The sequence below is a fragment of the Zootoca vivipara genome, chromosome 2, assembly GCF_965207765.1.
Source record: "Zootoca vivipara chromosome 2, rZooViv2.hap1.1, whole genome shotgun sequence".
Taxonomy (NCBI): Eukaryota; Metazoa; Chordata; class Lepidosauria; order Squamata; family Lacertidae; genus Zootoca; species Zootoca vivipara.
In genome coordinates, this window is record NC_142584.1 from 2,158,405 (window position 1) to 2,183,453 (window position 25,049).

Consider the following 25,049-nt stretch of genomic DNA (forward strand, 5'->3'; position numbering starts at 1 on the left):
TTGGTCAGGGGTTCTGGTTCTGGCTCGTGTTCCGAGGCTGCTGGCTGTGCCGGGGCTGTCTGGTCTGGCGCCACTGAACCACTAGGTTGTGACTCTGGTTCCGGTGTCCTTCCAGCCTCGGGGCGCCCCTCTGTGCCTACTGCTTCTGCTTCCCCTGCCCACCCCTCTCGCTCTACAGGCCTCACTGCCCTGCTGTCCCCTTGGGACCCCTCTGTCCCGCTCTCCTCCCGGGTTCCTCCTGGGAATCGTCGCCGTAGCTGGTCGCAGTGGCGGCGCCAACATTGCCCCCCTTCCGTTAGTACCTCGTACGACACGGGACCGGTCACCTTGGTGACTGTGGCGGGTACCCATGCTGGGCCTGCCCCAAAATTCTTTGCATACACTGGGTCCTGGGCCACAAATGTCCGGGGGTTCCTGCCTTTCCCCACCACTACCTCATCCTGAGCTCTGTCGGGGTGAAGTCGGTCCAGTCTAGTTGCAAGGCGCCGGCCCATGAGTAGTTCAGCTGGGCTCCGGCCCGTCGTTGTGCTTGGGGTGCTGTGCTGTGCTAGAAGAAATGCGGCAAGGCGGTATTCCCAGTCCCCTTGTGTTATGCGGCGGAGGCTGTCCTTGGTGGTCCGCACCATGCGCTCCGCTTGGCCATTGGTGGCAGGGTGGAATGGTGCTGAGCGGATGTGGCGGATGGCGTTCTGCGCTGTGAAGGTCTGGAACTCCTCTGACGTGAATGCGGTTCCATTGTCCGAGACGAGGGTGTCAGGGAGCCCGTGGGTTGCAAACAGCTTACGTAGTACCCGGATGGCTGCCGCCGTAGAAGTGGACGGTACCAGTGCGACCTCCAGCCATTTGGTGTAGGAATCCACCACTATGAAGAATGTTTTTTCCCTGGAAGGGGCCAGCGAAGTCCACGTGCAAGCGTGACCATGGATGTCGGGCGGACTCCCAGGGCTGGACTGGGGCCCTTGGGGGATCCGGGCGGGATTCTTGGCAGGTCTGGCAGTGTTGGACCCAGGCCTCTATCTCTCTGTCAATCCCCGGCCACCACACATAACTCCTGGCAAGGGCCTTCATCCTCACTACCCCTGGGTGTGTCTCGTGTAGGGCTGTGAGGACCCTTTTGCGGAGGGGCTGGGGAACAACAACCCTGCTTCCCCATAACAGGCACCCCTTGTGGGCCGACAGTTCATGTTTGCGGTTTGTGTAGCCAGCGAATTCTGGCCCGGGGCTGCTGCTGGGCCATCCTCGCCACACCCAGTCCAGGACCCGGGAGATGACCCTATCTTTTGTGGAATGGTGCGCAACTTCTTGTGCCTGAATGGGTCGGTCGGGAAGCAGCTCCAGGGTCATAACCTCTTGCGCAGGCGCTGGGTCGGGGCCTGTTTCTGGTAGTGGTAGCCTGCTGAGTGCGTCTGCGTGGCCCATCGCCTTCCCAGGGCGGTGGATTAGTGCATACTGGTAGCCGGCAAGGAAAATTGACCACCTGAGGACACGTGGAGACAACACTTGGGGGGTCTGCTTCTCGGGGGCAAACAGGCCAAGCAACGGCTTGTGGTCAGTCACTATGGTAAAGGGCCGCCCGTACAAGAAATCATGGAATTTTTTTACGCCCTTCACGATTGCCAGACCCTCCTTGTCAATCTGAGTAGTTTCGTTCGGCTGCAGCAAGCGTCTGGGAGAAGTATGCCACCGGCACCTCTCTTCCATCCGGGAGTTGGTGTCCCAGGACAGCGCCGATGCCATAGGGAGAGGCGTCGCATGCCAGCACCACTGGCAGCCTCTCGTCGAAGTGTGCCAAGACCGAGTTCGAGACGAGCAAGTCCTTGACTGCCTGGAATGCGGCCCTTTGTCGCTGGCCCCACACCCAAGGGGCCCTTTTATCTAGGAGTCTGTGTAGGGGCTCCGCTACCGCTGCCTTATGGGGAAGGAAGGCATGGTAAAAGTTCAATAGTCCCAAGAATGACTGAAGTTCGGGCTTGCTCTTGGGCGCTGGGGCCTCACAAATGGCCCGTACCTTGTCACCGGTTGGATGGACCCCTTCTGCGTCCACCTTAAATCCCAGAAAGTCCACCTGCGGCACTCCCAGTAAACACTTTTCCCGCTTCACCTTGAGGCCCGCCGTCTGGAAACGGTGCAGGACGGAGCGGAGGCGGTCCTCAAATTCCTCTGGTGTGGGCCCGGCGATCAGTACATCATCGAAGAAGGGGGTGACGCCTGGAATCCCTTTAAGGAGAGAGTCCATTAGATTCTGGAATATGCCTGGTGCCACGCTAACGCCAAATTGCAGCCGCTTTACTCTGAATGCCCCTCTGTGCGTCACAATCGTCTGAGCCTCTGCTGTGGCTTCGTCCACAGGCAACTGTTGATACGCTTGGGCCAAGTCCAGTTTGCCAAAGATTTTTGACCCAGCCAGGGTGGCGAGGACATGGCTGACCACTGGCACTGGGTATGCATGGGCCGTGAGAGCCTTGTTTATGGTGCATTTGTAGTCTGCACAGATGCGGACCGAACCGTTAGGCTTGACGGGTGTGACAATTGGAGTTTCCCAGGGGGCGTTGGGCACCGGCTCCAGCACTCCTTGCTCCACGAGCCGGTCCAATTCCTCGTCTATGCGGGGTTTCAGGGCGAACGGGACCCGGCGGGCCTTGTGCCTGATGGGTCGTACAGCGGGGTCTAGCTGTAGGGCAATGGGGGGTCCTGTATATCGTCCCAATGCCCCATCGAAAACCCCTGGAAACTCTTTGCATATGGCGTCCACGTCCACTTGTAAGCTAGTGCGGTTCACCCCGGTAACGGCTAGCCCCAGAGGTCCAAACCATGCCAGTCCCAGTAAGCTAACGTAGGGGCCCTTAACTACCAGCAAGTCCAATTGTTGCTTTCGCCCTCGATATTGCACCCTGAAGGTCCCCACCCCCATTGTAGGGACCTTACGTTTCTGGAAGTCCCGGAGGGTGAATGGGGCCGGCCTTAGTTTGGGACCCCCATTAGGGCACAGTTCCCTTAATGTTCGGGCCGAGATTATGGATAGAGTTGAACCCGTGTCCAGCTCCATGCGGCATGGGGCTCCCTCTATCTGTACCTCTATATAAATTTTCTCTGTGCTGGGATGGGGCAACTGGAATACCTGGTAGTCCGTGATCTCCGTCGAGTTGCCTTGGTGCATGGTGCCGTGTGACCTGGGGCTCCTGGGTCGGTCATCTGATGCTTGTCGACGGGTGAGTCGAGCCCGACACACCCGGGCGATGTGTCCCAATTTTCTGCACTGCCTGCACTCTGCGTTGCGGAAACAACAGGTCCTCCTCTCGTGGTTCTCCCCGCAGCTTGCACAGTTCCCTCCTTCTCGTCGAGGCTGCTGTGGTGTGTGTGCTGCTTGAGTGCGCCGCTGTACTCGGTGTACTTCCTCCCTGTCAGATTCGGATTCGTCGGTGAGGTCTTCGTGGTAGACCCTCGGTTGGGATGGCGGGGCCGGTCGTGCCTCTTGCGTTGACCTCTCGGCGGCTTCGGTTGCCAGGGCTTCCTCCAGAGCAATCTGGAACGTGAGGTCTTTTTTGGCGTAGAGGCGTCGTTGCAACATCTCGTCCCTCAGGCCACCGACGAGGCGGTCACGAAGCATGTTCTCCAACTCTGAGAAGTTGCATAACCGGGCGGCTTGGCGGAGGGAGGTCACAAACCCAGTTATGGTTTCCCCCGGGGCTTGCCGCTTTGCGTAGAAGGCATTTCGGCAAGCTACCACCGAGGGCTGTGGTGAAAAGTGCTCCTTCAGCCGTTCCATTATTGTTTTGTAAGAGACGGTAGCGACATCTCTAGGTGCAAGGAGAGCCCGGGCGATTTCAAACGTCTCCTCTCCACAGACGCTGAAGAATGTCGCCCTCTTCATGGCATCGTTGGTGACTTCTTTCGCTTGCAGGAGGAAGTTGAAACGGGCGGCGTACCCTTCCCAGTCTCCTGATGCTGGTTTGAATGGCAAGAAGCTGCTGTCGGTTGCCATTCTGGGTTCCTTGGGTCCTGGAGCTGAAGCCTGGATGCACGGTGCGATGCAGCGGTGCAGCAGGTGGCGGTGCTGCGGTGCAGTGCGTGGTGGCGGTCAGCTCAGCAGGATCCCACCTTCGTCGCCAGTGAAATATACTCGGAGTCGAGAGTGAATTTCATGCTCTTTATTCAGCTCATATTCATCAGGGAGAAGAAGAGAAGACGAATGGCTCTTTTCCCAAAACCATCTGCTTATATACATTATTTACACAATGGGCCTTGCGTGATTGGCTACTTCAGGGCTACACCTGTGGGCCAATTATATTGTGGATTGACTTCTGCCTGCAGCCTGATTGGCTGCTCCTACAGGCCAATCAGGTAGCAGATTCACTTCTGCCAGCCGCCTGATTGGCTGCTCCCGCAGGCCAATCAGGTTGCGGATTCACTTCCACCTGGAGTTGGATTGGGTAGCTCCCGCTGATTCTGAATCCTATTGTTCTAGGATTCAGCTCAGTACATAACAGTCTCTAAGGTGCTACTGGAATGATTTTTTTTTATTTTGCCCATCTTATGTTTGTCTTTAACATTCAGCAGTGAAACCTCCTCCCCCCACAACCATAGAGGTGCGGAGAGAGAAAAAGCCATGCTTGTCAGACTTCTGCCTGTTATGCCATTGTCAAAGGCCCAAGCACCCTGCCAATAGGAGGACGAGGCAACCTTCTGACCACCACCATTCCCCCTGCATTTCAACCCCCCTCAGGCAAGACTCACGGACAATCATGCGGGCACAGACGTCGCAAAACTTGGGCTTTTTGAAGTAATGATCCTTGAATTTGTGAGGTCTGTCGTTAACTGGTCTCTCTGGCTCAGGTGGTGGCTCAGGCTCCTCCTCCTCTTCATCCTCCTCCTCCTCCTCATAGATGTAGTAGATGGGTCCTCCAGAGGGGCTGACCAGCTCCCCATTAGCCTGTGGTTCCTCCGGGGCTGGCTCCTCATTGGGCTTGCGTTGGAAAAGCTGCTTTAGCCGCTGAAGCTGAAGGTCCAGGATGGGGTGGGAGGGCAGGGTGGGATGGGATGGGGTGGGGTGGGATGGGGGTTGGTGGACAATCAGCACTTGATAGATGCCAACAGGGAACCTTGGCAACCAGCGCCATTGGCATGCACGCTCCAAACTTGTCCATGACTAGCTCAAAAATGAGGCAAAGTGATGGCAGGGGGAGACCCATGGCACCCCTTGGGTTTTTGGCAAACACAGGGGAAGAGAACCCTGGATTGCAGGCAATGCAAACAAATGTCCAGTGAACATATAGAAGCAGCATGGTGGCAGCCATACAACTGCATGGAGACTGAACCACAGAGCTCAGCCATTTGCACATAGTGGCTTTTCCTTGCACCACCCACAAACCGTTGGTCTGCAGTGGCAGAAAACACCCAGTGGCCACATCTCAGGGGGTGGAAGCCACTTCACAGAAACAATTTGCATTGTAGAACTCTCTCCATGCAATGGCATTCTAAGCATGACTAGCAACTAAATAAATATATGTTCTGTTTTAGTGGATTAATCACCTGTTTTTTAGCTATTAACTGGTCAATAATAATTATTATAAAAGCAGGTATATAGTTTCAAGTGCTTCACATATACTCATTGCAGCAATCCTTTCCCACAGCCTTCTAGGGCAGAACAGTACCATATTGCATATTTGGGGGGGGGGGTGAGGTGAAGTTTAGAGGCAGCAGTCTGCTTTCTGGGTCTGTGGGCAGAAGGTAGATTTCAAGTTGAAAAGGGGGTGGGAGTGCTTTTTGACTCAGCCTGCTTTTCTAAACAAACAACACAACAGGAATAACTTCAGAGTAAATATGCACAGGATCACACTATAAGAAATGTTCTTTATTTGGGGGATGTGTTTTAGACATAGTTTAAATGAATTGTGTGTATGCAGCCCAAGTTACTGTAGGTGTGCTCTCTTTAACTTGCTAGTAATACAAATTAAAATTTAAGTCCACGTGCCTATGACAAAAAACTCAAAAGGTATCACTGGGCGAAAGATCCCTGCATTGCAGGGGGCTGGATGAGATGACCCTCGTGGTCCCTTCTGACCCTACGATTCTGAGATTCTAAACCTGCTTTTGGGTGGGTGGGGGGAATAGATATCAAAAGATATGCTAACTTACAATTAACAACAAAGAAAAGAAAAAGCCATCTAATGTTTTAATTATCATCCTCTGTTGCAAAAACATAGCAGAAGCAAGACAGCCTCAAAAAAGGAATGGGCTTTGCAGCCCTGCTTATTTGAAACAGGCCCATACCAATTAGTCAATTAATTTTTTGGGTCATTAATGTACTGCTTAACACTTGCATTCCTAACTTCAAACCCAAACCCACCACTGATGCTTTGTGTGCACTTAAGGCACCCCCCCCCCATATATATACAGTATATTATTTCAGCCATCAAGCTGGTATGTGGCACTTGCCACCCTTTTGTGGCTTATACAATTTTAATGCAGAATCAAAAACTTACAGGAAGCTACCTCTGCCTATTTTATCTTTACTCGTATTAGGAATGTACGTCCCATCTCCCAGCATTGATTGTGGAAGCCAGCACAGCACCACGTGGATTGGTTGGAAGAGTGGCGATGTCATCAACCCACCCCACAATCTCCTCCCACTGATGCTGCTTTTATTTTAAAAGGGAGAGGCGACACATGCACATTTAATTGAATAAATGTACATAATAACATTCCAAAATAGTAATGGCAGAAAGTCTGCGGGAAAAATATGGGGAGGGGAGACACAGGCTATAGAGCCATCATTCAGTTCACTAGCCCAGCAGTTCTCAACTTTTTCCTATAGACCTTATGAATCATAAATTGTCTTGCTGGACAATTTAATATTTTCTGTACAAGCATATGCATCTCATATTGTAATAATCACAGCATATAGTAGCCTGTCTACTGCAATGGATGTGTGTGTGTGTGTGTGATATTTTTTAAAAAAACATGTTTTCCTTTACCGCTGGTGTTGTCAAATCCAGCACCGAATTATGAACATCATGGGCCCTGGACCAACATTTTGTTAGCCTACTCCAGCCCTGGTCAAAAGCGTCTGAAGCACCACCATCCAGTTAAAAAAAACCAACTCTATGGAGGTTCTATGATTCTATGGAGGTCTTTAAGCAGAGGCTTGACAGGCATATGTCAAGAATGCTTTGATGGGGTTTCCTGCTCGGCAGGGGGGTGGACTGGATGGCCCTTGTGGTCTCTTCCAACTCTACGATTCTATGATTCTAACTCAAGAGCAAGGTCAAGTACAGGCTTTTTCAACTGTTCCACAACTTTTCTGTGGAGCTGCTGGACAGATTGTGAGAGGAGTAGTCCTGTGTTAGTCCCTTGTAGCAAAAACAATAAAGGAGTCTTTCGTTACCTTAAAGACTAACAAAGCATAAGCTTTCATGGACGCAGGCCAATTTCATCAGACACCGTATGTAAAATTTAAAAGGGAAAATTGTAATCTGAGAGCTGAATGGCAATAAGACGCAAAAGTTAAAGTCAATTATTATTAGAGCTTGAATATATGTTAGCCACAGCTTTAGTCTTTCACAGAGGCAGATTGGTGAAAATTGCTGGGACACGTCATTATTCAGCTAATTAACACAATATTGCAATAAAAGCAGAGCTCCTCCAGAGTAGAGCTCGTGGTGGAGCACATCCATCTCCTTGATTGGCACCTGGGGGGGGGGGTGCCACTACCTCTGAATTCCAGTTTTTATGCCACCAGTAACCTCATCCCACAGATGTGATGAAGGTCATTTTGACCCTGAGCAGTGCAGTTTGTGAAAGGCGGCAGCAGTGAGGGGGGCAAGGGGAAGCGTCACTGACCCAGATGTTGCCTCTGCTGCCAGGGAGGCCAGCCAAGTCAGCTCCCAGAGGACTCCTGGGGGCATCAGTAAACTGGAAAGCATGCAGTCAGCGCTGCTTGAAATGCAACCCCACTCCTATGGTTACAGAAGCTGACATGTCCCAGGGGAGGAGAACCAGCCAAGCTCATCTCTCGTGCATTCATTCACATATACCGGTACCTATTTGTGCACACACAGGGTCTCCTGGGGTCTTAACATTTGGCAGTGGAATAAAATGTGGAAATTCTTGCAGAGCTTGGGTTACTGCCACCAGTTTCAGCCACCACAGAAAGTTAAACACGATAACTGAACCGACAACTCTTGAGCTGTGTGCTTAGGATCTTTGAAAACATTGTGTCAGAACACAAATTCTCTGATTCTTGCATGTGTGGGCAATATCTACATACTGATTGTTCTCAGCTAAAGAACAGGAAAGTTGCTAGAGGTAGGAGAATAGCCTTGTGCTTCTCCTGAAAAGGAATTTGACCGGAAAAGGAATTTCACCATTGCTGGATTGTGCCAGAACAGATAATGCCAGATGCAGCACATCACAGTGAGTGGCAAAAAAAGGCTAAGCTGAGAATCTGGAAGCTTCTTGTTCAGATCTTATCTCTGCCACCTCTGAGTCACTAGCAGGGACTGAGGCAAGACCCCTCTCAGCCTCAGCCCCCTCACCTGCAAATGCCCTTGTTCTATAGAACAGCTTTCCTGTTGAGATACAACCAACATCCATTCCTGCACTTTCCAGAAGCAACTGAAGGTATTTTTGTTCTGATGGGCCTCCGCAGCTGGATAAAGTCTTTGCCATGTGGTTCTACTTGATTGGGTTTTAGTTTTGTTTTAAATGCATCAGATGTGGGTGTTTTTTGTGGGGATTGCTGTTTTTTAAATGTGCATTGCCTGAAAACTATTGTATAGAAGGTGATCATATTTAAGGTGATTGATAAATTAACAATGATAATAATAATAAAATAATGCCTGTGATAATACTGGCCTGCCTTAAAGGGCTGCTATGAGAAATACAGAGAATGTACATGAAACACTTTGAACACTCAAGAAAAGGTGCATCTATGCAATGTTTTCTGTGCACATGTTAAATGCATGCTAAAGAACAGGAAAGACTGGATTATCAGGGATATTTCTTATTTGAGCACACATTTTTAAGCCCCCCCCCTCACTTCGCTCCACTTTACCCTTGCAATGCCTCTGATTTTCCATGTGTTCCTGTTCTTGCAATTCAGAATAATCTTCTATGCATTTTTAAAAATAATCTTCAGCATATAAATCACATGACAACTCTATAAAGTAGGCTTTGCTTCCCATTTTACAGATATGGAATGGCTGAAAAATAGTGATGTGTCCAACACACCCCATGACAAGACCATGAGCATGGTGTGGTCTGAAGCAGGACCTACTATGGTACAGTATTGAAGTTAAACACTTTTATCTTCTGCCACGCACTGCCTGCAGACATGCATAATAGCCACTAGAGACAACCAGCACTGCCAAGTGCTTAATAAGTTGGCTGTCTTGGGCCTAGCAGCAAGAAAACTAGTAAGCAATCATGGATGTAATAAACAGTAATGTCCCCTCATGTTGGATCCTTAGGGCTGCCATACATCACTAGGATTTCAAAGGCAGAATTGGCGTCTGGGGGGAATTTCCGAAAAGTGGCTGCTTTGTCCTGGATCGAGAAACAGCTCAACAATTTGGGGTCTTCTTAAAGAAAGTTCAACAACCAAGGTGTCCTGGTTTTTACTTTTTGAAATATGGCAACCCTAGGATCTTGCTTTCCACACCTTTGGAATGAAGCACCACTCAAAATATGGGCAGTAAAAAGCAGAGGCAGTTTTGAATTTGGAGAAAGGCAGAGTAAGTGAAAGTTTAGAGCTGTGAGTTTACTGATTGCTTTTATTTGCTTACACTAGGCACTGCTTTTACGTGTGTAAACAAAAATGGATATGAGATTCATGTTTCCAGTACCCTCGTCCAAGGGAAACTAGAATATCATGCCCTCCCCTGAATGGTGAGTTTAACATTAGTTCTGCAGAACGTACATGATTGATTGTTGAAGAAATTCCTGCCCCATAAAAGAAACATACGGTATTTGATTCTTTTAAGCCCCCAAAAAGAGATGCTACTAATTTCAATGATCTCCTTGTTTTCCCACAGGCAAGCTTCATTGCTCACAAAGACCCACACATCTTCATAAAGTATTGGTAGTAGTGGTTTGCTTAAAGTAAATGTGATGCCACAAAGCAGGAATAGCCAACATGGCGCCCTCCAGATGTCGTTAGCTCTTAGCTCCCATCATTCTCACCACTGGCCATGCTGGGTGGAGCTGATGGGAGCTGGAGTTCAGGAACATTTGAAGGACACCATGTGGCTATCCCTACCGTATAGGAATTCAATCTTAGGCACAGATGTGTTTTACAGGGTTTGTGTACCTCATTTCAGCAGTGTGAAGAGATGAGAGTATAAATTGGTCATTTGCTAAAAGGATATCAATGTATGGCTCTGGATAAGCCTACTGATTTCTAATAGGGGCTTCATAGAGTAAAAGTAAAACTTCACAGATGTGTGTGTCTATGCTGATGCACAGCTCCACCAATCTGGGGGTCCCCAGTCAGGCTGACCCACCATGGGCCAACATGGGAATAACCTACTCTGCACCTGGTTCTGAATTAGTTCTGTGATGGAGCTAATATTTCAGGATGGAGCTGGAGGGGGAGGGTCTAGGGGAGGGTCCTTCACAAATGACCTCTCTTGCAACCCTGCGTAATTGTTTTCTCCACACAGAGGCATTTATCCTGCAGAGTAGTGCTTCAGGGATGAGGCCTGACTGCGCTGGACAGCTCTGGAACATTTAACCCAACTTACAGTGATCCATGGCTGTCTCAACTTGACTTGCTGATGCCCAAATCCCTCTGAACAGGCCTGGTTTGGTTTGGTACTTGGCTGAATCCAGTACACAGCTTGTGTGTGTGTGTGTGTGTGTGTGTGTGTGTGTGTGTGTGTGTCTACAAGGAGCCCTGTTTGCACTTCCATCCTAATGTGTCCGAAGGGAAACTCAAATGGGAAGATGTGCAGATTACCTAAAGCCAGCACAGCTTCCCCCTATGAGATTCCTTTTAGACACAATACATTTGTTTACTGGCACTTCGTGGCATGCCTAAACTTATCTAGTCTCTGCCAATTCTTCCAAATTTCAGCAAACTGTTCAAAATTCCAGACTTCCACAAAATTACACAGCTTGAATACATTTGTATGCTTCACTGGAACAAAACATTCCCTCCAAGGCAGAACTTTGACCTCTGTGCTGCAAAATTCCCAGCATGCCTTGAAGATTTAGACCAGGATCCAAAACAAAAGCACACCAGACAAGCAATTTCCCCCACCAAAAGGCAGGTTGGAGCTTGAGTTTCTTGAACATCAACCTTCCATACAGCAGGACAAATCATTATGGATGACCTAGCTCAAGCAGAACATTGGACTAGATATTGTTCTATCCCATTTGAAATGGTTCTGCTTGTCTTAGAATTGTGATCCTTTTATCTGAAGGGGGCATACGACTGACAATATGGGACATCGCTGTCACATCTACAAACAGGACAGGGGGCAGGGGGTTGGACTGGATGGCCCTTGTGGTCTCTTCCAACTCTATGATTCTATTATTCTATAGGACGGGTTCAATATCCTTGTATTAATTTACAAACCCTGGAACAATTTATGTCCAGGGTCCCATAGGGACCACCCCAACCCTTAAATCCACCTCAGTCACTAAACTTGTTCATAGGAGCATAGCTGGTAGCCCTCTAAATTGGTGAGACTCATTTGACATTAACAGAAAACTGAGGTTTTAGTGCCATCAGCCTAGCCCTGTGGAATACTCTTCCAATAGAAATTCATCAGGTGTATTCTATATTGACCATTCCTGAACATTTCTATGCGGGCAATTACCGTAAGTTAATCACTTTCTGTAATCCTTAGTTGGAGATCTGGTTCCCCCCCCCCCAATGAATGGTTTTTTTATTGTGTATAAATAATGGTAAACCGCTTTGATGTTTTTAGAGAAACTGCAGTCTATAAATATTTTTTTACAAATAAATAAACAAACCTATTGTTCTAATTTTATATTCCATTGTTGTAACCCAACCTAGGACTTGCGGTGAAGGGCAGGTAATAAATCTAATAAATAAATAGATGGCCCACACGGCTCCCTCCGGATTTACAGTATGATTCTGATGCAAGTAGATAAATAGGTACCATTGCAGCAGGAAGGTAAACGCCATTTCCGTGCGCTCTGGTTTCCGTCACAGTGTTCCGTTATGCCAGAAGCGATTTAGTCATGTTGGCACATGACCCGGAAAGCTGTCGGTGGACAAACGCCAGCTCCCTTGGCTCGAAGTGAGATGAGCGCTGCAACCCCATAGTCACTTTTGACTGGACTTAACCGTCTAGGGGTCCTTTACTTTTACTAAACAAAAAAGGCAGTCAACTTGTTGAAATCATCATGTCAATTGCCCTGGTGTATGAAGGGTGTTTTGTTTTGTTTTTCTGAATGAACACCCAACCTAGACAGGTTGGCTTTTGTTTTGTTATTTAAAAGTTTTAAAATTCTGGTTTGTTAGCAACCCATGGGTTATAGATTCATGGCTTTCTGTTCAAGGAAACATGTGTTCTTACATCCATGTTAAAAACCCATTCTTTAGTAGCTTCTTTGGATCATGGCAAAAAGATAACTACTTATATTTGAAGTTGGACAAGCTGGCCCAATGGCAACCATAACCTTCCGGGAAACCATGAGAAGAAAGTGTGCCATACTCTGTGCTCATAGAAATAAGGCAACATCAATGGCTCTTCCCAAGACTTACATCTCAGGGTTCCAGACAGGTACATCGGTGGTTTGTTGGGATGGGATGTCCTCAGCCTAAACTGCAAAGGGCAGGATATTCCCATCTGATTGGTTGCAGCCACTGTGGCCAAAACAGGCCAAAGTCAGAAGGTTCTGGCATGAGGCTGATTGTGGAGGAACTGGGACACAGAAATGGGAGTCACCCCACCCTTGTCCTCCCAGAGTACAGCCCACAACAGCACTTACCCCTTCAGTCGATTTCCCCCCTTCAGATGTGGGTGATGCAGGTGGATCAAGAATTTCTTTTTCTGTCATACTGCATGGAGAAGAAAGCAGGTGCAACAATGAAGATGCAAAGACATAACCCAGGGAGGACGGGTGGCGCTCACAGCATCAATTTCAGGTGAACATGTCCATTATTCACAATGTCCCCACACGCAAACCACACTTAATCAACAATCCTCCATCAAAGTGGGCCAGGGGAGGTGGATTTCCATAACAGGAAACCACAAATACCTACATTAAACCTCCAATCTGGTGCCCTTCCAATGTTTTGAACAACAATTTCTCCCAAAGCATCTGGAGCAGGCATCCCCAAACTGCGGTCCTCCAGATGTTTTGGCCTTCAACTCCCATGACCCCTAGCTAACAGGATGGGGATTGTAGTCCAAAACATCTGGAGGGCCGAAGTTTGGGGATGCCTGATCTGGAGGGTAACAAGCTGGTGAAGGCTGACCTGGTTGTTTCATAGCATCAGGTGTCTAGCCCAAAGGAGCCTTGGGATGGAAAGTGTGAAATAACACCACAGGCATCTTTGTGGGTGAATGGCCAGTGAAGGTAATACAGGTTCACTGGGCTTAAAGCTAACCAGGACTTAGCTCTGGCACCTGTAAAAAGAACACATGCAATGCACTTTTTAACTGGCAGGCTAGAGGTAGTACAGCGTTCTCTACCATCAGTGGGATAGGACAGGTGGAATCTGAAGGGGCTTGATGAAACTATGGATTTATCCAGTTGCATTTTAAAAACTATGAAATAGGAGTTGGCAATCAAATGGGGGATAGAGCATTATTACCTACACAGCAATTTCAATTTTCAAAAGTGAAACAAAACATTCCATGTGGTATGTTTCTATAGAACAACTCGCAGGAAAAAGGAACAGTTTGAAAAATCTTGATGCCCTTTTCTGACATTTATGGAATTGAATAATTTGATTCCTTCTGTGCTGAAATGAAATAAGGCTGTAATATTTTAGGAGGTGGTATGTGGACACTGAAGTTTAATCATTGCAGAAATAAATGAAATCATGTATTACTGTTTATTATATAAAAGCATGCATTTTTAATATTTATTAAGAAAAATGGTGGCGGGGGGCAGGGGGTGGGGAACCCTCACCTTTAAAGTTCTTTCATCAAAAGCCAACACATATTCTTTAACCAGAGCTGGTTAAAGTGCTGACTGAGAAGCAGAGCTGACTGAGAAGATGCATGCAGTTCTGAGGAACAGCTGAGAGTGGTTAAAAAGGGGTTTGGACTTTTGAAAAAATGTCTTTGGAGGAAGGGTGGAATATAAATTTAATAAATATTAATAGTTTCTGCTGCTTGACTGATCAGTAGGAAGGTATGTTGTGGTTTATACAAGATTAGGCAGTGAGCCAGAAGCAAACAAAACCCAAGACAGTATATGCACATTCCCCAAGGCCTCTTGGAGATTATGTAGAATGGCTAGAGAATATAATAAATTCAACCAAGAAATTCACATTTCCCCAAGATGTGCAGAGCCTCTTATACTGCATTAGGGCAGGGATGGGGGACCCTGGGGCCTCCAAATGGTGTCGAACATTTAACTCCCATCAGCTCCAGCAAGAACCGTCAATGGCGAGAGATGTTGGAAACTATAGTGTAGCAACACCTGGAGGGCTAAAGGTTTCCCATACTAGGAGCAGGGTATGTAGACCCACAAGTAAATAATAATAATAATAATAATAATAATAATAATAATAATAATAATAATATTTATACCCCGCCCATCTGACTGGGTTTTCCCCAGTACTCCTGGGGCTCCTGATAAATCCTCTAGTTTTCTTTCTTTACCAACCAAGGCTGGTAAAAGATTAGGCCATTTCACAGATGCAGAAGTGACTCCCTTTTACTTTAAGCATTGTGAATACAGAATCTGTAAGCATTCTAAAAGGGGTTTTCTAACTACTCCCAGGTCACACTACCAAGGGGAAAACTATACCATGGATTTCTATTGGACACAATCCTGGGAAATATAGTTGGGTCAAGCTACTGAGAACATCTTCAAGATGCTGAGAGCTAACTCTTCTCCCACACTTAACAAAAGAACTACATTTCTCATGGTTTCTTGAGAGTGAATGGTTTTATTAAATCATTAGGGAAACAGTTGCACAATTTTCCACATAGGGATTTATTTGATCTAGTGAGGCAGAAGAGAAATTCACAAAGAGATCACCCCCCCCCGACTTCTACTGCTCACTACTTTCCCCAAGAGGTTATGGGGATAGCTAACCAGAGTTCAACATAGAACAAAATCAGGATTTCTAGGAGAAATTCATTCTGAAACCAACTTATACTTAAAAAGACCCCCAGAAATGCATTATTACATGGTTAATGTTTGAAGAGAGCAGATGGATTGCAGCACTGGAAAAGGTATAAACAAAATACTTCCATTTCTATAAACAGCTGCTGGGAAGCCCTGCTTCTTAATCCTGGCTGTATATGGACAGGCTGTGATTACTCAGAGGTGAGGGAAAGACACTCTGAGGTGTTTTTCTTTTATTATTATTACTTTTTCAAATGTTTAAGCCCTGGTGTTGTAAAAGAGGTGCTGGCACTGAGCTCTGACACACATTAAGTGCTGACCAAAAGCACTTCCTCACCCGTCTAAGCTGTCTAAAAACCAGCAGCCTGCACAATTCTCCAAAAATTTCCGAAGGAGCGCCTCTTCCTCAGCAGAATAACTGAACCGCATAAATATCAAACTGGGAAGAAATTTTTTGTTGATATGGACCATTTTCCCCACTCAGCAAACTACCTCCCAAACCTTTGTGAGAACCAGGAGTGGGCAACGGCAAGCATGGCCCATGCCTGTCATTAATAGCCACGTCACACGGTCAGGACATCAGCAGAAAAGCATTTTGGCTTTCCAAAGGTTCTGCAGCAGTCATAGCACCTCCCCGACTCACATTCCTAGAGGTTTCCTCATGGTGGCCCGGCTGTCCGCTTGGACACTCATGTAAGCTGCACATTTGCTGGGTGGTGCAGACAGGCAGCAGAACACACTCTTGTACAACTCTTGATGTGTAAAGCAGATATAACCCCCCCCCCCCAGGCAAAAAGTTATTTGCATTTGAAGCCTACATTTAATCACCTCAGGGCAGCTATGAGGGCCCCACACCTTTAGTATAAATTTCAATTAATTTTTTTTTAGAAAACAGCAGAACAAAAACTTTTTTTAAAAAAGCATAATGTGCTAATCCCGTTTTCTTTTTCAAAATTGCAAGAGCTGCTTTATAGCAGGTGCCTTAATATTCTTTGCTTTAGACTTTTAGTGGGAATCAAACCCCTGTGAAAGCCAGGCGACCGTGCTGCAAAAATGAAAAAGTACTTTAGGAAGTCTTGATCTTTCATTTCTAAAAGCACAAACTTACAACTTGTAGATCCCAACACATACCCTCTTGCCTGTGGATTACCATGAAGCACAATTATTTCTGCAGAAACTGTCATCTCCCCACCCTCTTCCAGAAAAGGCACTTCGGCCATTTTAAACCGCCACAGACTGAAACGTACATAATCCTCTACCTCTGAAAGCAAGTGGCTTAAAGTGGGTAAAATGAACGGCCTTGTTTGTTTTTTGAGGTATGGGTGGCATCTTTCATGGTTCTCAGTTCTGGGACTGAGACGATTATGCCTCTGTGAGCCAACAGCAACAGCAGATGACAGTGGTGGAGGCTGGAGAGAGAAAAGGTACACTTACCTTCAAGAATAAAGGACACACACTTCCTGCAGGTTAAATCCTTCCAAAAGTATCAGGCAGTTCCCACAAACTCAGCTCTCCCTTCGTTCTGCCCAACCCCTCACTTTAGAGATCCATGGGGGATAAAGATTTCCCCCTTCCTGAGTCTTAGCATGTAAAAGTTTGCCGTCCCAGCACCACAAAGAACTTGAGTGACAGGAGAGGGGTAAAGACAGCTGCCATCTCTTGGGAGGGCTGACATGGAGAAATTGGACACTGAATAGCAGCTTTAACATGGCTTGAGACAGCAACACAAAAGCCCAGTTGGGAACTGAGGAGGGGAGGAAACTCTTCAGATATTGGCATAAAAATGAGGCAGATCCATTGGCCTAGGAGCTTTTGAACAGAAATCACTGCCCGAGATACAGCCTCCAACTGACCTCAATGCTGCAAATAGTGCACCTTGACAGAATATCTCAGGCCAAAACATAGCATCACAGACAGCTAGCCAGGAACACACAATCCCACTGGGCTTCCTAATTTTTCAAAGATGCCTTTCTGTACAAACCTATCTTCCTTATGCAAGAGTGCAGCCCATCAGTAACACGTAAGGAACAAGTTTGCTTTCTGTTCTCCATTGCCTTTAACACCTGACAGATTCTGCAGCCATCCTAACTTGACCGTTTTTTTCTCAAGTTTTGTATGTAAGGCACCTGGCATCAGTGTTGATTCAAGAAAAAGGAAAGCAATGTTCAGAGCAGAATTTCCCTCTCCCCCCCCACCCAAAAAAATCTAGCTCTGTAAAGGGCAAGCCATTCTATTTCATACCAGCCACAAATACTTACCTGCTTTTGGCCAACCAACCCAATAAAGGAAATCAGAGGATCAACCTGCTTCATAACTGATGCAGTTTAACTTCTCAAGCCGCAGGCTAGCTCTAACAGCCTGCCGTTTCCCTTGACTTTCACCCATGAAGTCTGGGTAGATTATCCAGCGCACAGGAAGAACACAGGAAGCTGCTTTAAACCAGGTCAGGAGATTTGTCCCTCTAGTTTGGTACTGTCTAATCTGGCTGCAAGCGGAAATCTCAGGGTGAAGCCTTTCCCAGCACCTGTTAGCCAAGATCCTTTGCTTAAACTGAAAGTGCCATGGATTAAACCTGGGATCTTCTGCATGCTATGGTGAACAGCAAACTGACCACATCTGGCTATGAAGCAGATTAATCATATGCACCTAGAACTTCAGAATTGAATTGTATTTCTCTGTAAAGTGCCATATACACTGTACGTCAACAGTCCAAGACTGGATAGGCTTGTCTTTTTAAAAGGCCCTTGCCCAATGAAAGGGACCCACATCTTTTAACCTACCTATTATAGATGATAATGAATTGGGGATGAGGATGATGGTGTGTGTGTGTGAGAGAGAGAGAGTGTGTGTGTGTGTATGTGTATGTATGAAGGCTGAGAAATAGAAGTTTGCTTAGGCTTCCCACTGAGATGATGGCAGAGGAAATAGATTCAAACCAATGAACATCTAGATCACAGCTCAGGATCTCAGTCAGTTGGAGAACTATAAACTGCAGCAACAATGGGGAGGCCCTGACTAGGAGTTCCAATGGTCAAGGGTTGGGGAAGTGGCAGCCCACATAGATGATGAACAGACATGTCATTTCCTTACTTTGCATTATGGGGCTAGATTCAACTGAAAAGCCCCCACAGCACAACGGGGCTTTCCCCCTTCCCTCTGCACCCCCCCAAAACCTGATGTGAAATGGTTAAGCCAAGGAATATTGCACTGGGAATTGGCATCTTGCAAAGAGAATCACAAATAGAAATAATGGTGTGAATAGAGCCAGCATGTCTCTGGTTACAAGGGCGGGTGGGGATTCAATTCACCTGGCCAACTAAGTCAAAATAATCTCTGCCAGGAAGAAGGATGGATCTGTCCCAGGTCTCTCTGTGTTACATTTTCACATGGATGAAAATTATGATTCTAACATCCCAGACATCATGTCTCTTGCTTATGTATTTTGTCTAGTTTTAATTTCTAAACTTAAAAGATGTGGAAGATGAATGTTGCCTCGATGTTACAGTCTCCAAATCTGGAAACTCTTACCTCTAAATCCTAGATGTATGGTAGCTGCTATGGTGAGCTGCAGACATTCAAAGGTACTCTGGTTTAGCATTCCATCACATGTTCCTGGGCTGAACCTGAACACTGAGAAAATACACTGGGGTCCAAGCTAAGCCTTGATCTCCTTAACCAAAGTTTCCCCCTGCCTGATTCCTATTGCAGCACATAAATAGCAACTTACTTTTCAACTTCTCTTTTGCTAGCTGCAGAAGAAGGAATCTTTCGAGGCTGTTTTCCCGTTTGCAAAAAACCCCCAATATTTTGGACTTTAACCCTGCTAAGAGTCTTGAAATGTCTTTTTTTCTTAAACCCATGTAATTCAAAGATCATACTAGTGGTTGAGGGTGGAACTAGTTGTTACACTCAATGAAAGGTTGCTACCAAAATCACCCCAGCCTTGTGTTGAGCTCTCCCTGTAAAGTTTAGCCATCCTTAGCCAAGATTTTCCTCCATCCCTATTAGGCAGGCAAAAGCATAAGTTGTATAGATGTCATGGTGGAGTGCTTCTTCAGCAGCAGACTCATGTGCAGTGAACACCTAGCTCCCTTCTCCAAATGGGTGGCATTATTGTTATTTAAAAGGACTGTAGAAAGTTGTCTTCTTTTAGCAGTATTGTTTGCTAAAAATTGGAAGCAAGCCTAAGCATACAGTCAATTCATATTTGGCCAATAAAACATCTACAACCTAGAAAATGTAATGGAACAGTCATATGTGCTTTGAATACACCTGAAGCTAAGCGTGATTTGGAAGCTTGAGATAATGAAGGAAAGGTGAGAATCTCTTTCGGTAAATGTTGGATGCATTCGGATGTTAACCTTAAATCAGAGATGAAGTACTAAGTGGAAAAGCATTGGGCTCAAACACTCTCACTTCCCTCTCTCCCTCCAGTGAGGGAGAACACTGGAAGCACCCGTTTCCATTTTCAGCTAACTGCAATTTGTCACTGTACCACACTGGGACTTCATACATTATTACACTTTTCTTACCTGATGTGTCTTTGTCACAGATGTCATTTTGTACATTTTTTTAAAATGAAAAATAAAAGAGCAGTATCCAGGACCAAAGGGATGACCTTCACACAGCATTTCACCTGGTTCTTGCATAGGGATAAAACTCGGGTGCTTTACTACCCTGCTAATTCAGGTACCCAAGTGTCAAATTCCAGCATAATACCCCAGCCATCTGTCCCTTCCTAGATAATTTTCCAACAGCTCTCCACCAACCTCAGGTCCAAGCAATATGCCCGGGTTAACTCTGGTGAAAGACAATGTTGTCAAGCCATGAGGCCATCCAAAAGAGAAAGAGAGGCAGGGAGGAAGCAGCAGCTTTAAAGTGACAGACGATTTTTTTATATTTAAAAACCAAATAATAATATTATTAATAATAAACCCAGATTAAATAAAATGTACAGTGAACATACCCAGCCAACATCTGTATGTGCAATTAAATACGGCTCCGTACCGCGGCACAACGCTGAACGAAAACAATATACACATGTTCTGGAGAGGGGTTGAAGGGTGGGGCATGTTCTTTCACGCAAAAATAAAATAAAAAATAAAAATAAAAAACAGAAACCCCCAAAACAAAGCAAAAAATCAATGTCTCTCTCTTCATTCTGTCCATATAAATATCTCCAGAAAGATTCCCCCCTCCCCCACCAAAAATAAAAAGGGGAGGAGGTGCATGTGGGAATAAAAGGAGGAGGAGGGTGGGGGAGGGCAGAAGAGGGCAGCCAAGGAGGCCAGTCCAGTGTGCTTGTTGCCCCCTCCCTGCCTGCCCCTATTGGGAGCTGGCACGCTCCAGCACACGCAGGTCATAGTTCTTTTTGGCCATACGCAACTTGAAGCAGCTAAGTGAGTTGTTGAGACGCAGGGAGGCATTCTGCGCTGCCAAAGGGCTGGGGAAGACGGCCACAATGGTGTATAAGGCAGCAAGGTCAGAATGCCTGCCATTCTCCGTAGTTCCATGGTTGTTGTCGCCTCCTCCTCCTGGACGCCCCTGAGTCTCTTTGAGCCACTGGATTTTGGCACCAGTCATGGCGAGTTGAGTGAAGAGCTTGTCGGCCTCTGTACGTGTGATGCCCTCAGGTAGATCAGTCACTTCCAGTACGCGGCCCAACACTGTTGGGGTGGCCATGAGGGAGCAAGGAATAAGAAAGAGAAAGAAACACTTTCAGTACCCTTGGCAGCAACAAAATTGTGGGCAGAAAAGTGAGCGACAGGACCTAGAAGTCTTGGGTCCGGCTGTCATTTTGGCCAGGTCTTATGGGTTGGAGTGACAGCTGATTTTGTCAGCCATACAAAACTGGGGTTGGACCCTAATCCAAATTTTGTATGGGCTCTTGAAGTACACATTTTTCTGTTGAAATGAAACAGTAATAAAACCTGTTGCTGACTCCTCTAGAATAATAATAATAATAATAATAATAATAATAATAATAATAATAATAATTTATTATTTATACCCCGCCCATGTGGCTGGGTTTCCCCAGCCACTCTGGCCGGCTTCCAGCAGAATATTAAAATACAATGATCCATCAAATATTAAAAGCTTCCCTAAATGATGAACAAATGTGCATGAGGCAATTGAACAGTTTGCTCCACTTGTCAAGCAGGGGGGCCAACTTGAATAGAATACTGGAGGAGGGGGTTATGCCCCACATAACCGATCACAAGATTCAGCAACATACTCCATTTATACCACACACATTCACGACATGCCTGAGGTGTAGTCAAACTGCACTTACCAGATGTATTGCAACCACAGCAAAAGAAAAAAGAAAGCTGGCAATGATTTCTACAGGTGGCAATACTGTAAGCCAGCATTAAAAATCATCTGTACAAAACAGTTTGGTGCCAATGTTTCTGGCATTTAAGTAGGTTGTTGCTGATGTATCTGATATCTCCATGCATACTCCACGATTCCTACATACCAAAGTATGTTAATACAACAGAGCTGTTCAAAGCCCAGCCTTAGCTGATATAATAAGTAGACCCAATTCACACTATCCTAAAGTGCACCAGGCCATTCTCAGCATTTTTGAGAGTGGATCTGGAGGGGTGCAGTGGGTGACTGAAGTTCAAATTGCTGCTCAGCAATTAAGCTCAGTTCTTGAATCTAGGGAAGTCACTACCTTTCAGTCAACCTCTCAACTATTATTGAAATAGTAATAGTTTCAAATCAGTGGTACCTAAAGTCCCAAGGAGAACCTTAGGATCCTTTCTACACTGCAAACCTGGCTTTTATCACTTTAGTTGTGGGGTCAACCTCCAAAGAATCCTGGGAACGTCCGCTTAGTGAGGTGCTAGGAATTATCCACAGCTGCTGTGAGCTCAGGGAGGCATCCTCTCCAGCACACCAAGGTGCTGGTGTTCTGAATGGCAGGTAAGCAAGCCAGATTGGAAGTGACATTGTGAGAACAGAGCACTGAGGATGCAGAATCCTGATCCTGTTCAAACATAGCCTACACCAACTGGCACCCTGAAGCAGCCACTTTGCTGAAGCAGTAATAGGCTTTTCTGTCCTTAGTTCTGGGGGTTCCTGGTCCATAAAAAAAAAACACAGGCCACAATCACAATCAATTGTTGGTGCTTTGAGTCTTTGACAGACTACACTGTCAGTTTCCACAGAACCATATAAAAGCCAGCGCACATGCTTTTCTGCATGCTCATCCCCTCATATACTCTTAACACACCTCAGACCCACCGGTCTCCTTTCTGCCCCAGTCCATTTCGTATCACTAACTAGTTCCATCACTTTCCTAAGCAATTTTTAATTCAGCCCTTTCTCCTCCTGTCACAGCTCCTACACAAATTCCATACTACATCTCCAAACTCAGGTAAAAAGGCTGGTAGCAATCAGGGCCTTGTGGTCCACCTTTTCCCTTTCAACAATCCTGGTAGGGATGTAATCAAAACTTTGAAGACCCATGACTGTTTACAGACTAATTGCCAATCAGGCAATGAAAATATCTGCCTCTTCCCCCATGGGCTACCCCACATGGTCTGGGAAACATTGCTCTAAGCAGAAAAGAATTTTCCCCTCCAGTCAGTGCCAAGTTTGCTGCCAGTCATTTTCACAGAGTCCTGTGCTTGAGGAACTGGGCACTAGAGCCAGTGGTTGTGTCTTGGCAGCAGCTCCAAATCTGCACCCCAAATAAATAACTGCATGACAGTTCTAGTTTCCAGTTAGCAGCAGCAGCAGTGCTGGGTCTTGGCAGGCAGGATTCTTTGCTAATATTAAACAGGCAGAGCAGCAAATATAGCAGACCCACCCCAGGCTATTTTCCACTGGGGGGTGGGGGGTGCAGGTGGAGAAGTTTACTGCTCTAAAGAGACTCTTAAAGGAACAGCAGGACATCACCGTGTAGTTTGTTTACAGGGGGGCATTTTCAACACTCCTCCTCATTTACTGGCAAGTGGGTTTTACTTGCCAGCTTAGCTCACCCTGTCCAAATCTAATTAGCAAGCTTTAGCTAAGCTCATATTACCTTTACCTCTCCTTCAAATCAGAACCAGTGAGGGTGGTGAAGATCCTGTGGAGGCAGTTGGTGGATGGATGGTGGCTAACAGATTGAGATCCACCCTGACAAGAGAGAAGTATTGTCCTTTGGGGACAGGGGGCAGGTGGGTGTGGGGGCCTCCCTGGTCCTGAACAGGGTAACCCTGCCCCTGAAAAACCAGGTGCACAGCCTGGGAGTCATTTTGGACTCACAGCTGTCCATGGAGGCACAGGTCAATTCTGTGTCCAGGGTAGCTGTCTACCAGCTCCATCTGGTACGCAGGGTGAGGCCCTACTTGCCTGTGGACTGTCTCGTAAGAGTAGTGCATGCTCTGGTTATCTCCCGCTTGGGCTACTGCAATGCGCTCTATGTGGGGCTACCTCTTTAAGAATTGAACAGCACCTTAAATATATAAACTGATTCCCTTCCTTTAAAGATCTGAGATTTTCTCAATAAATATTAAAGTTGGCTTCCGTGTAAAGAGTTTGATGTTCAGGGCCAAGCAACTACAGGCATATGTTAAACTAGTCCCTAGAAAGTATTTAGGCTGCAATCCTGTACATACTTTTACCTAGGACTAGGTCCCATTTACTTAAATGGGCTTCCTTCTGAGTAGGCATGTAGGAAGTTGTGCAATTAGCAGCAAGTGGGGGCTGGCCCTGCCTCATGCTCCCAGGCTGTATGCTCAACTGGGGGCATGGCGGGCAGAGGGGACAGGTTTGCTTTGGAGTGGAGCCTTTTTTATCAGAGCTGTGACCTTCAGCCACACACCCTCCCCCTTGATTGATTATTTTTGGAGTGTGGAGTCCATGCGGTTGCCCTTGTTCAGACACCATGGGAATTTCTAGGAGAGTGTGAAGTAGCCACATTTATGGATGGCACTCAGCATGTTCGTCTGTTGAATCCTTCTAGGCTGCTGCAAAGAGCTCCAAAAGGCCCTCTCCAGCTCCCAGCTAGGCAAATGTTTGTTTTTTGTAGGAGTGAGACATGGCAAGACATGAGTCATAGAATCATAGAGTTGGAAGAGACCACAAGGGCCATCCAGTCCAACCCCCCCTGCCAAGCAGGAAAACACCGTCTTTCTTTCAAATGGAGAAGACTCTCGGTTATTACGGTCTGCTAGAACCCTGTCCCTTTAACCAACTAGAGACTAGTAGTTGTGAACACCCTGCTAGGAGGAAATAATAAATGCTTGAGTTTCCCCATATTCCTTGGCTGGATGTGGGCTGGGCAGATGGGTAATTGCCATTCAACTGCTTCTCCCAATTTAGCATTTGCTCCATTACTCTGGCACTGAGCATCAAGACAAATCTAGAGATCCTGCTGATGAGGCCAGTGGAGCATGAATTTTGTCACTTGCCTACATCACTTGTTCCAAGGTCCGTAGATGCAGACTTGAGAGCCTGTTTCTTGCTTCGATTGCCATGCTTCATCCCTGTTTGTCCCTGTGATAGAAGAACAATAGAACTGATAGCATGGGACACTTTCACGCTTGATCATGTGCCACCCTTGGTATTTCAATCTGGCCATTTCTCTGAAAGATCCCAGTTTGAACTTCAGTTTTCTCATCACAGCAAATAACTTTTAGTTCAGGTTCCATAACAAGAAGTTATACTGCATATTCATACAATGCACTTCAGCATGTAAAGCCATTCATATGTCTTATCTTGGCCATCCTTGAAATTCTGTACATTGGGCCTATTATTCCCACATGGCCAAGACC

The 25,049-nt window shown here is 46.5% G+C and overlaps 2 protein-coding genes across 17 annotated transcripts in view; both read right to left on the reverse strand.

Annotated features, from left to right (window-relative positions):
* The window catches only part of STAC3 (SH3 and cysteine rich domain 3), a 35,350-nt gene extending 18,380 nt beyond the window's left edge, over positions 1-16,970 (reverse strand). Inside the window, exons 1-3 of one of the 8 annotated variants that reach the window (XM_035102193.3) lie at positions 16,714-16,906; positions 12,961-13,030; positions 4,735-4,963 (exon numbers count right to left, since the gene is read on the reverse strand). In XM_035102193.3, coding sequence (XP_034958084.1) covers positions 4,735-4,963; positions 12,961-13,029 — 298 coding nt within the window. In that variant the 5' untranslated portion in view covers position 13,030; positions 16,714-16,906. Of the gene's footprint in view, positions 1-4,734; positions 4,997-12,733; positions 12,836-12,960; positions 13,031-15,340; positions 15,473-16,713 lie in introns of those variants that run through there. The other 7 variants (XM_035102184.3, XM_088662805.1, XM_088662803.1 and 4 more) reach the window with 7 other exon arrangements.
* A 3,181-nt stretch (positions 16,971-20,151) lies between these two features.
* R3HDM2 (R3H domain containing 2) overlaps positions 20,152-25,049 on the reverse strand; it is a 133,211-nt gene continuing 128,313 nt past the window's right edge. For 8 of the 9 annotated variants that reach the window (XM_035102294.3, XM_060272173.2, XM_060272170.2 and 5 more), the window contains 2 exons: positions 24,687-24,771; positions 20,152-20,945 (listed from right to left, as the gene is read on the reverse strand). In XM_035102294.3, the coding sequence (XP_034958185.1) occupies positions 20,605-20,945; positions 24,687-24,771 (426 nt within the window). In that variant the 3' untranslated portion in view covers positions 20,152-20,604. The remainder of the gene's footprint in view (positions 20,946-24,686; positions 24,772-25,049) is intronic. The other variant, XM_035102277.3, reaches the window with a different exon arrangement.